The 13,821-nt window shown below is 39.2% G+C and overlaps 2 protein-coding genes across 2 annotated transcripts; one reads left to right on the forward strand and one right to left on the reverse strand.

The window, feature by feature from the left end:
• Positions 1-2: 2 nt before the first annotated feature.
• Positions 3-11,618, forward strand: LOC118408739 (dual specificity mitogen-activated protein kinase kinase 1-like; the record flags this gene model as incomplete). The annotated part of the gene is given in 11 exon segments (XM_035809597.1): positions 3-84; positions 87-163; positions 2,056-2,202; positions 6,804-6,881; positions 7,090-7,141; positions 8,119-8,243; positions 8,709-8,934; positions 9,309-9,388; positions 9,657-9,718; positions 10,256-10,301; positions 10,487-11,618. Coding segments are annotated over 11 exon segments (1,083 nt in total), but the record flags the coding sequence as incomplete, so codon positions are not given.
• Positions 11,619-11,654: 36 nt separating this feature from the next.
• On the reverse strand, positions 11,655-13,803 carry LOC118405021 (elongator complex protein 4-like). The gene is made up of 2 exons (XM_035804424.1): positions 13,349-13,803; positions 11,655-12,976 (listed from the first exon to the last, which is right to left on the reverse strand). The coding sequence occupies exons 1-2, from the start codon at positions 13,768-13,770 to the stop codon at positions 12,196-12,198; spliced, it is 1,203 nt and encodes a 400-aa protein (XP_035660317.1). The 5' UTR covers positions 13,771-13,803; the 3' UTR covers positions 11,655-12,195.
• Positions 13,804-13,821: the final 18 nt, after the last annotated feature.

Here is a 13,821-nt window from a genome sequence, read left to right on the forward strand (position 1 = left end):
ATGATCAGCAGAGAAAAAGGCTGGAAGCATTCTTAACACAGAAAGAGCAAGTAGGGGAGCTGAATGCAGAGGACTTGGAGAACCTGGCGAGCTGGGTGCAGGCAACGGGGGTGTGGTCACAAAAGTAAAACACAAACCCTCCGGGCTTATTATGGCAAGGAAGGTAAGGAGACAGCATGAGTATGGATGGTTCTATTACTAGTATTAGGCACCTCAAGAAATATTCATTTCCTGCTTGTGCCTCTTCCAGTATGGGTTCTTTATTCCCCAGGGTATGTTAGCTTTGATTGGACTGGTATATGTAGGTCATCGTTCTTGGTCACAGTTGGTGTGCATTATTGTAGGATCTGTGCCATCAAAACGATGGTCCATTTCGCTACCAAGTAATCTGTTTGATGGAGTGTACGACTCCTGCTTTAATGTTAAAATCATAACATCATGTAAACAAGGGTAGCTGCCTCTGTATGTTTGACTGTAGAACCTTGGTAGAAATGACTATAAACTAAACTTAACTTTGCTCTTGTTATCTTCTTGGCCCGTTAAATCACCAAACGTGTGGATGCCTGCCGACATACTGTGTTCATTTTCTAATCGGTCCAGCATCAGGTCCACTGATTTTTTTCGGGTCCGTTTTTTTCAGACCGGTCCAATAAGAAAAAACTGTTTTGTACCGGTACATCGTACAGGTACCCACCCCCAGTAGGCACCTGTTAACTCATTGCAAAGTTATGCATTTTGTAATTGATAGCTTTAAAAACATAATCACAGCAGGAGCGTTTCATTGGTGTCTTTCTAAGTTTCTTATTCAAAGCAAACAAAGTCAGACAAACATTTTGTGATACATAGTCAGACATAAACTTTGGTATGGACATGTTACAGATGCATCTGACTGTACACTATAGTAAAAACTGATGTGAACTTAAGGAGAATATTCAATGTAGAGAGTTCTGTGTCATTTTTTATCTATATCCCTTTCAGCATGGTGTGTCTACATTTAAGGCGCTCTTATTAGCAGCACATGACTTAATGAATCACCTTATGATAACCTCATCAGAGCCAGTTTTCCAGAGGCAGGGCTCTATTGTAAATATAGACTCAGGAAATGGGACCACCCTTTATGTCACAGCACATTTCCTGCTCACAGGAACAAGATCAGGGTGTATTTGACGGGTATTATGTGTATAATGTACATGCACGTGGAGGTCAGTGTGTACAACATCATATGTATTATTCAACATCGTTGGTTAGTTCTCTGGAGTCAGGGACATTTCATTCAGCTGTAACCAGTTTCTGTGTATTTTGGTAAGCAGACATTTTGGGTGGAAAATGTGGAAGAGAACCTAGATAGAACTTTACATACTGATTATTGAGCTTACTGAACATTAAACTTTAAAGAAATGTGTAAAAACTTTGATACATGACATTGTAAGTTATGGAGTGAAATCGGAGCCTTTGTCCTGAATAAAAATTCAAACAGAAGCATCTATGAGACAATGTCTAAAAAATCATAATCATACATGTACCAGAGCTGGAGGATAAACAAGTCTCCAACAAGGGGAATAGAAGAAATATAGTACTTAGTTGTATTATTGCAATCAGAAGACCTGCACATGTATTGTACAGAAATACAAAATCCATTGGCTAAGATGGCTGTTTTTAGTACTGATACTGATAGATCTTTCCATTAAGAAGCAAGGGTGATAGATTTCAAAGGTTTCCTTTCCTGGCTTGTCCAGATCGTTTCATTTTGAACATCTAACTAGTGCTTTTTGAACAACATCTTTTGTAGTCGTACCTCTGCCCTTTCTTTGAGGTTTTTCTTGGTTATGATTTTCACACCCACTTTCTTATATTTCAGACGGCAGTTTTTGCATATTCCTACTATTCTGTTCTTTTATCTGCCATTCACTTTAGCACAACCGACACAAAGTTGTCCAAAAGACTAGCATATTCTTGTTTGGCCTTCCTCAGCACTTTTAAATGGTCATGCTTTTGAAACCCTAAACTTTCAAGCTGATTTCCTGAAATTTATTCATTCCTGTCTTGTTCTTTCAGCTTATCCACCTGGAGATTAAGCCAGCCATTAGGAACCAGATCATTCGGGAACTGAAGGTCTTACACGAATGTAACTCGCCTCACATCGTGGGCTTCTATGGTGCTTTCTACAGTGATGGGGAGATCAGTATCTGTATGGAATACATGGTAAGTGTGTCAGTATGATGTCACAAGATGATATGGTATCTGTATCTGTAAAGTCAGTTCTACCACCCATTGGCATAACACACTAGCTCTGATGTTTATAGGGCTTATTCAGTCACGTGATCCTCCCCCTAGCAACGAGCGAAGTCAGCCATTTTGGTGTACCACAGTCAGCCCGCTTGCAGTGGGGCCCTATGCAACTCGCCGTAAAAATTGTAAATATTTCCCAAGCAATGCACCATTTCCGTTCAAAACGTTTAGTTTCACAATCACAGTGTTTTGTCTTGGCGTGGGATGTTAGTTCTGCATTGGTAAAGCGCACACAGATTGGGTAACAGTAAGATTTGCTTCGCGATTCTCTAGGAAAGCCGTGCGGGAATGAAAATACGAAGGGAAATTCCGAAAACAAACAGCGGAGTCCATAAACGACAACAGGAGCATGTCCCCTAGTTCTTTCATGAATTTCCATGAAAAAAACCCACAATAGTACAAGATGCTAACTGTGTGTGAACAAAAACCGCAGCACAGGATACTATCCTGTGGTCGTCCGACTTCTGAATGTCGAACTTTCCCGATCACTACGTACTTCTTTGAACTAAATCTCATCCTACACTCCAGTATTTGTCCAGATACTACGTTGTCGCAAGGACTTTTCATCAAGTTGTTGTAAGCCTGGTACGTTTTTAACTGAGTGTGCAGAAAGTCGTTCACACTCACAGAACAAAATAACAAAGACAAGATCGATGGACTCCGCTGTCACCCTGTCACTGTTGCCGTGTTCGTAAAGTAGACTGGATCTCCGAAAACTTTCCCTCTCTGATGAAATATGGATAATTTCCATCCGATTTTTGTAGCGAAAATATGACTTGAGGTTAGAAGCTCTTTGCATAGTCAAACAGCGTGCAAACGACTTCACTTTCCTCGGATTTAGAGACCTTCAGACACCGAGAATCTTCGCCGGGACTGGTGGTACACCAAAATGGCGGCACACGGAGGGAAGGGGTGATGACGTCACGCGAATAAGCCCTATAGTTCAAGGATGCATTTCAATTGTAGTTGGATAACGTTAATGTTCCCAAATACTAAACATATATGAAGTACTCATACTCAGATGTACTCCATGTATAGTGCTTATTCCTCTTACCTGCACAGATTCATTTATGTGGTAAAGTTTTGAAGACTGTATGTCAGGTCTTAATGCTTTTCAGGTTTCTAACACCAGCAGGTGGATTTTTGTTTTGCTTTTGAGGACACCTGATACCATAAAATGCAACTGGATATTTGTCAATTCTTTGTTTTCTTTGTTATGTTTCCTTGCCAACTTTACAATAGAAATTTCACTCTACTTTACAGTTATCCATATAACAAAAGGTTCATAGTGTCCTCATGTTTTGACAAGGTCGATTTTCAAATTCCCCAGTTATCCTGGTCCAACTGGTGCTTGTGTTGTGAAGTACCTTTCAACAGGAATTTTTACGTCCCCTTACTGTAGAACTTGTGACAGAACATCAGAAACCTCTTTTTTGTTTTGCTTGGTATCTTCAAGTGCTGGAAGGATCCTTCATAATATATACTCCTAGAAATGTGCCCAATGCCTTGAAAGTTTCTTTGAAAAGTTATTGTCTACACATGTGTAAATTTTGTGCCAAACAGGAAATAAGACCATGTATTACGGGCAAAGAGTTGACCTGTCATTGAAAAAATAACTTTAATCGATGAAGCAGGCATAGCAATATATATGCCCATGGTGCTAACCTTCATGTACATGTTCACTTAGCAAGAAATACAATGTGATAATGCATACATGTCTTTTATAATTGGTGGCAGCATTGTTATAAGGATGAAAGCTATAAATGTTTCCCAGGGCTCGAAATTTATTTTTTGGAATAGGTGCACTGGTGCACCCAAATCTGAAAATTGGGTGCACCAAAATATTTTTGGGTGCACCACATAAAATAAAGTAGAATATCAGAAAAACATAATTGCAAACCTACTTATTATAATTAGTAATTTGAACGGAGCTCTTCAGAAATAGGAAGTACTATGACAGTCATTTTATTATCTTTGTAACAGATGTCAAGAATATGGTGTTTACTTTGTATGCTGACATCTTAGCATACATAAGCCTATCAAAATATTTGGGTGCACCCTGTGCACCTACAGAAAAAAATTGGGTGCACAGCTCCAATTTTGGGTGCACCTGGGTGCACAAAACCCCAGTATTTCGAGCCCTGTTTCCCGTAGTGTGGTTTTGTTTACATTTTGCCTAAATTTGGGACTAGAAATCAGATATAAACATTGGCTGCTTACTCCTATCATTGTATGATAAATAATGGTGAAATAACTGGTACGGAGGGTCTGAAGCACCAGTTACATGTATGTACAGAATACAAAAATAATCCATGGAACTACAGTATATGGGCACATTGTAACAGGTATGCTAGATCTATGCACCTTATCAGAAGCTTGATAATCTTTTCAGCTCTCCTTGGAACAGACAAACAAGAAAACAACAAGCAAACATCAGAGAATATCAGAAAAATTAACATTTGTATTGGAATTGAGATTATGATTATGAATAATTCTCAGTCACCATCTTAAAGTTTAAATATCTAAAAGGTATTGTAGTGAAACCAAAAGTGTGAAGCAGTGACTTAAAGACATTTTGATGTAAGCCCAATTTGATGTTGTCAGCCTTGTACAATGTATATTATCAGTAGGGTCAGAGGTGTGACAAGTTTGTCTCTACCATAGCCCTGCAAATTGTATTGGTAGGTGTTACAGTGTCACACTTACTCCAGCAAAGGGAATATTTGAGCTATGAAGTATTCATATGCGTAGCAGTGGATTGTGCTGGGTGTAGTGAAGTATGGCCTTGGGGTCATAAATTATGCATTGAAGATGCCCTTTTTATGTTCAGAGGGTTTGCTGCGAAGGCTTCAGACAGTAATGAAACACGAGGTCACCAAAGACTATTACTGTATGAGACAACTTGGTACAACTGTTATTCATATAATGTACATTCTAGACATATCATGAGAAATGGCCATGTGTTCTATGAATTCCTCTTTTAGTTTCATTTTTACATTAGTTGTTCTCCTTGGTTGTTCCATCAAAAGGTATCACTTCTAATTCTATTTCTAATATTAACAGATGAGTGTGTTTCTAATCTGGTATAAATTGCTTTTGTTCAGTGACTTTAGTTTTGTTTATGGGAAGGCCAATGCCAGATTATTCTAGAAGACTGCATTGCTCTCACTGAAACCTTTCAATAAGACTTGTGTTTTCCCCAAAGCTATTTGCTATCATAGGGTTGCACTGGCACAGTTTCAACTCGATGGATGTCATTAGAAACATGTTATGCCAGGAACAATTGGGGGCCTAAGGAAAGGGGATCCACACAATGTCCACCTGTATTCATGTATGATATTGTGCACAAATTCTGTAGAATCCTTTTTGGCAACAACACATCTTTTTTTGTCCTGAATACGTCCTACTGTCACAGTCTTCACATTGAGTTTTAGAACGTTAAATTTCCCAAATCCATGCATATATTACAATTTCAGACCTCCTTGCCAGATGGATCTTATACAGTTTCAAATTATCCAGATTTGCGATTTGTCATCATGAACACAAAAATGGCGTAAATCTAGCGTACATAGTTTGTTGCATCACACAGGAAAATGAAAGTTATTTGCGTTGATTCAGATATTTTGGCTGTGTTTTTGACTTGTGTTTTTAAAATTTGTTTTAAAAGCTGCCAACTCGAGTTCTCACTGGTCGACTGAGGAAACTGTGTCTGTTCTATTTGTGTCTGTTTCTTCTATTTGGGCAAGGAGCTTTATCAAAAGCTCCTTGATTTGGGTCAATTTTGAGGGGATCAGGAGATCCAGAGCCTTTATGGCAGATTTTGGAACAAATATCTATTGGAGGGCATGAGGGAACATGGCTTCAGCATGACAGCCATACAGTGCCGATCGAAGACCAAAAATCTGACGCAGAAGTACAAGGCTGTACAAGATCACAACATTATCATACCTTTTACACTGAACTGAAATGGTTAGCACATGGGTGAAAGTTTGCTTCGTGAATATAATTGCAAGCTAAAAAAAACTGTTTTCATTTAGTATTATTAACCGAGTCTAACTTTGTGCTTTCCTTTCCTGTATAGGATTGAATGCCTAATATTACTGAATTTTTCATTTAATGTACAATGTATCAGTGTTGCCAGTCAGTCTATGTATTCTATGCTAGAGGTCACACATCAATTAGTTGGGAAATATGTAATCTGCACCACTGATTAAGGAATTCAACATAACCGACACCAAGCTAGGACAATTAACAAATTAGTGCTGTTAGTTTCCATACAAAATGGCATTGGAAACTTTTATCTAATCCACTGAAATATGGATAGCACTTTCTAAAACGATGTATAAATCCTTTCAAGTCACTGGAATCTTCAACTGGAATTAAATTGTGCACCACAACATCATCATTCAACTGTTATCAGATGGAATTAGATTTTAGACTTTTTTTTACTAAAATGGTATTGCAGATGGTATTGGATTATTCCTTCATTAACCAAGCTTTCCTTCTTATGTCAGGATGGAGGTTCGTTGGACTTGATTCTGAAGAAGGCAGGGAAGATTCATGAAAAAATTTTAGGCAAGATTAGTATTGCTGTAAGTACTCTTCATTATTTATGACACTCCTGAAGGAGCTTATGATATGTTAATGCTTTGTTGTTCACACATTGATGGATGCATTTAGATGCAGTGGTGTAGTTTGGGTATTGGTATTTTAAGTGTGTGAATACTTTTCCATTTATAAGTTCTGACAGTAAATTCCCTTTGTATCGAATCACTTACATTTGTTTTATTTCGCCTACAGGTTTTAAAGGGTTTGACATATTTACGGGAGAAGCACCAAATCATGCACAGAGGTATGTACATTCAACATGACCTAATGACATACATTTTATAAGATACTTTGTAAGTTTGTATGTATTGCATACCTGTTAAACTTCCTGATGACATAATACACCAGGTTTGTACTGAAGAGTACAAACTTACATATCTGGACAGATTTAATTGATCCACTCACACACTACTCTGATAAGTGTGGTGGGTTCTTTTACATGCTTGTCCTCAAACACCGAACCTCCATTCAACTTCCTTTAAAAGGGAAGGCCCTAACCAAGTTAAATCTGAGTGAAGTGAGGAAAGTTGTGGTAAGTGCCTTTTCCAAACTAAGGCACAAGGTCGGTGGCATATCAACGGTTTTGAAGCCAGGACCTCTGGGTTATGGGCCAAACACCCTGCTGTTGTGTCTCTCCACCCCCACTTCTTAACTTATAATACGTGGTTGCTGTGTTTGTAGAAACCTTTTACAAACTGCTAGAAACATTTTTAGAAACATGGGTAGCAGAAAAAAATATATTTTGAGCTCTTAATTGGAGAAAGACTTCCAATCTCAGTAGACATAAAGGAGCTTGACCTGATGATGGTTCACATGACTGACAACATGGATATCTATGTGACAAAAGCAGGTTGGAGAGGAAATACAAATGTAGTTACAGGACTTGCTGATGTAATATTTGAGAGCTGTCTAGACAGTCCAGTCGCTGGGAACGCAAACACGTGATGTTAATGTGACAACTGACACAATCAAGGGCAGCTGGCTACAGGCCAATGTCGCTACAGCCACATTTAGTTTCAGAAAACGCAAATGAGACCATGGTACAACTTTTTATCAAACAAGACGTACTTTTGAAAGCATTTTTGGTGGTCTTTTTTTTAAAGCAAATTTGTGCCATCAAAGTGGAGAAAGATATGACATTCTGGCATGATTTTGTATATTGACATTTTTACTGTTGCACCATACTTACAATGCTACCTATCCCGTATTCTGCCTGCACAGATGTGAAGCCCTCCAACATCCTTGTCAACTCTCGGGGAGAGATTAAACTGTGTGACTTTGGTGTCAGTGGGCAGCTCATAGACTCCATGGCTAATTCTTTTGTGGGAACCAGGTCCTACATGTCGGTAGGTCACAGCTGTTTCCTCTACATCAGCCCCAGGCATTAGCAAAACCTTTTAACAGCACCATCAACAATAACGGCAATCTGGTGCACTCAGCCATCCATAGAACTCTGAAAATTGAACATGACACAATCCATGCGATATTCTTCAATAATAGATAACAATATTATGTTTTATTGCAAATAATGACATAGCAAGTGTGGCCTTTCAGCTCAATACCTTTTTGCAGACATACAAAACATGTAATTTACTATTGTCCATTTTGTTGAAACCAAAGTTTTGTAAAAAAAATTCCTTCGCCATAGCTATCCTACATTTGTACTGGGTTTGTACTGTTTTATTGTTTGCATACTGCAATGTACAATGAACTTTTATTACAGTAAGGCTTATGGACTGTATTGAAATGCAGTTTGTGGAGCAAACCTAGCCAAATGAGCTTAAGACATTGTTTTGTATTTTCTCCTACAGCCAGAGAGACTGCAGGGAACCCATTACTCTGTACAGTCAGACATCTGGAGTATGGGTTTGTCCTTAGTAGAGATGGCTGTGGGGCGCTACCCCATCCCACCCCCTGAACCTAAGGACATGGCAGCCATTTTTGATGTACCCCCAGAGTCCTTGGACCCAGACTATGCTGCATCCAGCAGTTCTCCCTCACAAGCAGGCAGACCAGCGGGCAGGCCTCTCAGTAACAGTGAGTACCAACCTGGCTGTCATGTGTTTTTCTTTGTGAAGCTTAGAAAAGGCTTGTTGAACTAGAAAGGCAACATTTTTGCAAAAATGCAGAATGTTTCTGTGTAGCCTTTAAGCTACTCGCACACACTATTATGCTCACCCTATGTTATTATGTGCAAGGAAAAAAAAAGGCCACTCTACATCAACTTGGTTTTTGGAGCAGGTCATGAACATAATTCTACAATTGGCCCAGGCTTGCCTTATAGTACTGTGTACAAATAAAAAAAAGGAGCCACCCTATATGTACTTGCAGTGAGTATGAAACCTAACTTCTTTTGGAATTTAAAGAAAAAAAGAAATGAAGTCTGATGTGAACTCCTGTTGCCATTTCAGCATTCAATATGCCCCACCCTGGTGGGGATGGGCCCCGACCTATGGCCATCTTTGAACTCTTGGACTACATTGTTAATGAGGTGGGTTGTTCTCGTCTTTTTTTGACAGCGTCACACTCACTCACTATCCTGAGTTCAGTTAATCGTCTGTTATTCTTCTAGGGTAGAAGTGCTGGTATAGATTTGCAGATGTTTGAAAAATGCATGTCGTTTCAATACTTTTATCTGCTAGTTGATAACTGTCAGGCAACCTTTTGTCAATAGAGGAATGTTTATAATATTGACTTTGCCTTGGTATGTTTGCACACTGTCCATTACTTATCACTGTGACTTTGTTTCTGTTCTTCAGTCTCCTCCCAAACTCCCAAGAAAGATCTTCACAGACAAGTTCATTGACTTTGTAGATAAGTGGTAAGTCTGCCAATGTTTGTTACAAACATCTTGTCAGTCATCTCTTAAAATGTACATGTTACAGTGGTTTGGATGAAAAATGTGGACTTTTGTGTCTTATGTCGCATCATCATGTTTTAGATTTCCTCACTGGCTAAATTGGCATCTTGACTTGCCACTTTTACTTTTCTCATTGATAGATTCATAAAAAAAAACTGTAGTTGTACAGAATATCGATAGCTGGATATGAAGAAGATTCAAAAATGAATTTTTGCAACGCATAGACATTAGCAAATGTCATTGCCACTGGGATTATTTCTCATCTAAGAGAAAATAGAGCACTTAGGAACATACATCTCAAATTTAACTGTTTTCCATGTGCAATTAGCATTCTGATCAAATCTCAATTTAGCCAGTGGGGAACCCTTAAGCAGCTGATTTATCTCACTCCATGGGGAAACACATTGTTTCCTACCATTGATATCTAGAGTAGTGGGAAAGGTTGTACATGCTGTTACATGTATTCATGTTTGGTTCTAAGCACTTGTTTTTTTTCAGCTTGGTGAAAAACCCAGCAGAAAGAGCAGATTTAAAACAGTTGATGGTGAGTTGTTCTCATTTTGTATAACAGAATGAAGACTGATTGAAGAGAAACAAAGTTTTGTGTTTTTCCTCTGTTGGTTTCAATTTCCATTATGTCATATTTTGCTCATCTTTTGCCTTGGTGCTATGCAAGAATATGAAGCAGTGATGGAAATAGTAAAGTCACCTGATTTTATCTTCTTCCAGGTTCACCCATTTATCAAGAGGTCAGAGTCAGAAGATGTGGACTTTGCCGGTTGGGTTTGTAAAACTATGAACCTCCAACCGCGTACCCCTACGCACACCACAGTATAGGGACTTCCACCAACATACAACCTAGCTGTATTTATGGAAATGTTAGTGTACATATCACTCTTTCACTATTGGCAACATGAGTGGCACTTATATTGAAGTAGCAAAGGGTGGTATGCAGGTCACATAGAGCCTATCGTAACACGAATATTTCTGTGGCTCTTGGGCACCTCTGAATGATTGAAAGTGCATGTATTGCAGGAAATGTGACGAAGATGGTGTGAAATACAGACTTTTACTATAAAATTAACTGAAGCCATTTTAATGGCTGCAATTGTTGTAATCAAGCAAAGTACTATTACTTGGACAATGAGGTGAATGAGTTGAACTATGTACATGGTATTTTTTGCTAATGACCATCCAATATAGCAACATTACCAGAGCTATACATTACACTGTATATCTGCCAATGTAGCACAAATTAACACCTTATGACGCTTTGCACATAGAAAAAAGATAAATAATATAATAGCAGTCAAAGCTGTCAGAAAATACCTGGATATTGACCATGAGTGACTGCTAAAAAGGATTGTCTACTCTTGCGGAATTTTTTCCCAGTCACAATTCACAGATCTGAAGTGTTTTGGTGTTGCTTAACTCAGTAGTAATGAAAAGGCTGGCTTATATAGACTGCACTGTTCTGCAGACATCCAAATAAAAGTGAATAAATGACAGTGAGACAATGTATACAGAACCAGTTAACTTATTACCTCTGCTAACACTGCCAGTGCAAGGAGGAAGCAGATGGCATCTTTTAATTAAAACTATGAGGCTATTGTATAATAGAGGCATTGTTTACTGGTCAACAGATAGGTAGACTAGAATATTGAAAATGTGTTTCTGCAAAATATCTTAAGCAAAGTTATTAAGAATGTACATGTACTTATTAATCAGCTTTATTACTAGTAGTTGTACTTGTGACTGTAAGACTGTGAATATTACTATATTTACTTGTATATAGAAGACAAGTTGCTGTGGGTGTTTTGGGTGGGAACTTTGAATCTGAATAAAAGATCATGGGACACAGCTGTTCTTGTTTGTTTTTCTTCTTTATAGATATAAGTACATGACTATTTAGGCTTTCATTTTCAAACTGCTGCTCTTGAAAGACAAGTCCTAATTTAGTATCGTCTGTTGCTTGTTGATATACCAGAGCCTAATGTCAAGTTCCTTTGCTTTGGATCTACAGCTTGTTATGAGTATGTTCAATGTCTGATTAGCACAACAAGGCAAATATGTATTTTACAAACTTACAATATGTATGGTAGGCCTGGATACCATCATCCAAAGTAACTGCTGACTCAGTCTTTTTGCTCGCTTACCAGTGTAACCATGCCAGATTACAGAGGGCAGTACCAAGGCTAATCTATGGCGCCATAACCTGAAAACATTTAATGTCCCAAAGAAATACAAGACACATGCAATGTGAAATAGGGAATTCCTAAAAGTTTTATTAGGTTGACATTCAGTTTCCTTGTATTGTTAAAAAATAATCACGTACAAATGTTTGTCATTTGCGTAGAATGGTGGAAAGGGAAAAAAAAAACTACAAACAAAATGGAAATGTACTTGTTGCATATCTATGTAAATAGAATGATTTAAATTCAGAAGTCCAGTTTACTCTTGACACTAGGGTTAAAACAACTAGCTGATGGAGTCTTGAGTGCAGCCACAGGATCATCCTGCTCCCGCTGCTGACTGTCCTGCAGTTCTGGGGGCAGGTGAAGCTTCTCAACTGCAAACTTTTTCCTTCGCAACTTGAATGCAAAGTCATTACAGTCTGGCATGTAGGACAGGAGAGAGTTTGCCTGTGACAACTGTTTAATGTACAGTAGGCCGTGGTAATCTTTGTAGGCAGGGTTCTGCTCCTTCTCGGAACCTGCGAAAGATTCAAGCCTTATGACAGAGTCACACAGCTTTTCTAAGCGACGTGTGAAGGCCATGTCTTCAAACAGGTGTGTGGGGATGGTGATGAGGCAAGCAGCAAGGGAGGTACGGAGCACAGCCCTCAGTGCATGGAGGAAGTGAGGGAGGGATGAGTCGTGTGATGAACCACTGTCTTGCTCTCCCCACAAGGGGGAACCCAGCGAGTGGAGACCAATCCTCAGTACAGTTCTAGGCACATCCTTGGGCTGTGGGACGGAGAGATCAAACTGTCCTTCCTTCACCACATCTTGAATGGACTGTAGAAGTTTGATGTAGGCAGGGTTTGTGATGGATGTCCACACACCCTGTTTCTCCAGGGGGAGTTCATCCTGGAGGTAGAACAGCCTGGTAGGAGCAGTGTCCCTCATCTCACTGGACATGGTCTTGGACAGGTCATAGTAGTGGCCAAACTGAGAGAAGGCTCCAAGTTCTGGCTGCTCTGTCCGCAACTTCTGGTATCTAGGAATAGAATGTGATGTCAAGTAACTTTTTTACGATAGAAAATCATCACTCAGAGCACATAGATATTACTTGGTTACTGGTAGAGGTACATACAATTACTAATAATAATTATTTTAATACTTATTTTAGTAATTAGGATGATAAGTTTGTTTCTTCTTTTTTTGCCATACATTGTACGTGTTGCGCAATATTTAAAAAAGTTCTTCTTCCTCCTTGGTACATGCTAGTAAATTTAAGTCATGAAACTGACACTTTGATCATTCTGATTTACAAGTAGAATGCTGCAACTCACATGTTTAATAACACAGGCCACTGTGATCAATGTCTACTTAAAAAAGATAATGAGTGGATGGAATGTTTCATCTTTACCTCCAAGCTATTTTCATGGTTGCCTCTTTCTGCACATTTTTCTCTAATGACACTTCTTCCTGGTTTAGGGCAGCCTTTCCGATGTCGTCACTAACTGGTGCAGGAAGGTCACTCAGGAGTTGTTTAGGATGGAGTTCCGCTGAGGACAGCAGTAGAGGATGGTGGGTCATGATTCCTTCTGCCATGAAATACTTCATCAGAAGGCGTGCATAGCTCCCAAAGGAATCTTCCTCTACCAACATGACGGTCCCGACCACGACCCCGCCTCCGATGATATGGTCCAGAGATGGAACCCCAGTAGACACTAGGAGTTGGTTTCCCTGCGACGAAGGTCTCGTGCCCGGGATTTGCAGAGTTTTGGCTCTGGCTTTCTTTTGAAAACTGGTGACACCGCCTCTGCCTCTCCCCATGGAGGCAGCCATGTTGTTGTCAAAACTGTTCTGAGGACGAGACGACTAGACGGAACCATAGAA

Source organism: Branchiostoma floridae, chromosome 2, assembly GCF_000003815.2.
Source record: "Branchiostoma floridae strain S238N-H82 chromosome 2, Bfl_VNyyK, whole genome shotgun sequence".
Classification (NCBI taxonomy): Eukaryota; Metazoa; Chordata; class Leptocardii; order Amphioxiformes; family Branchiostomatidae; genus Branchiostoma; species Branchiostoma floridae.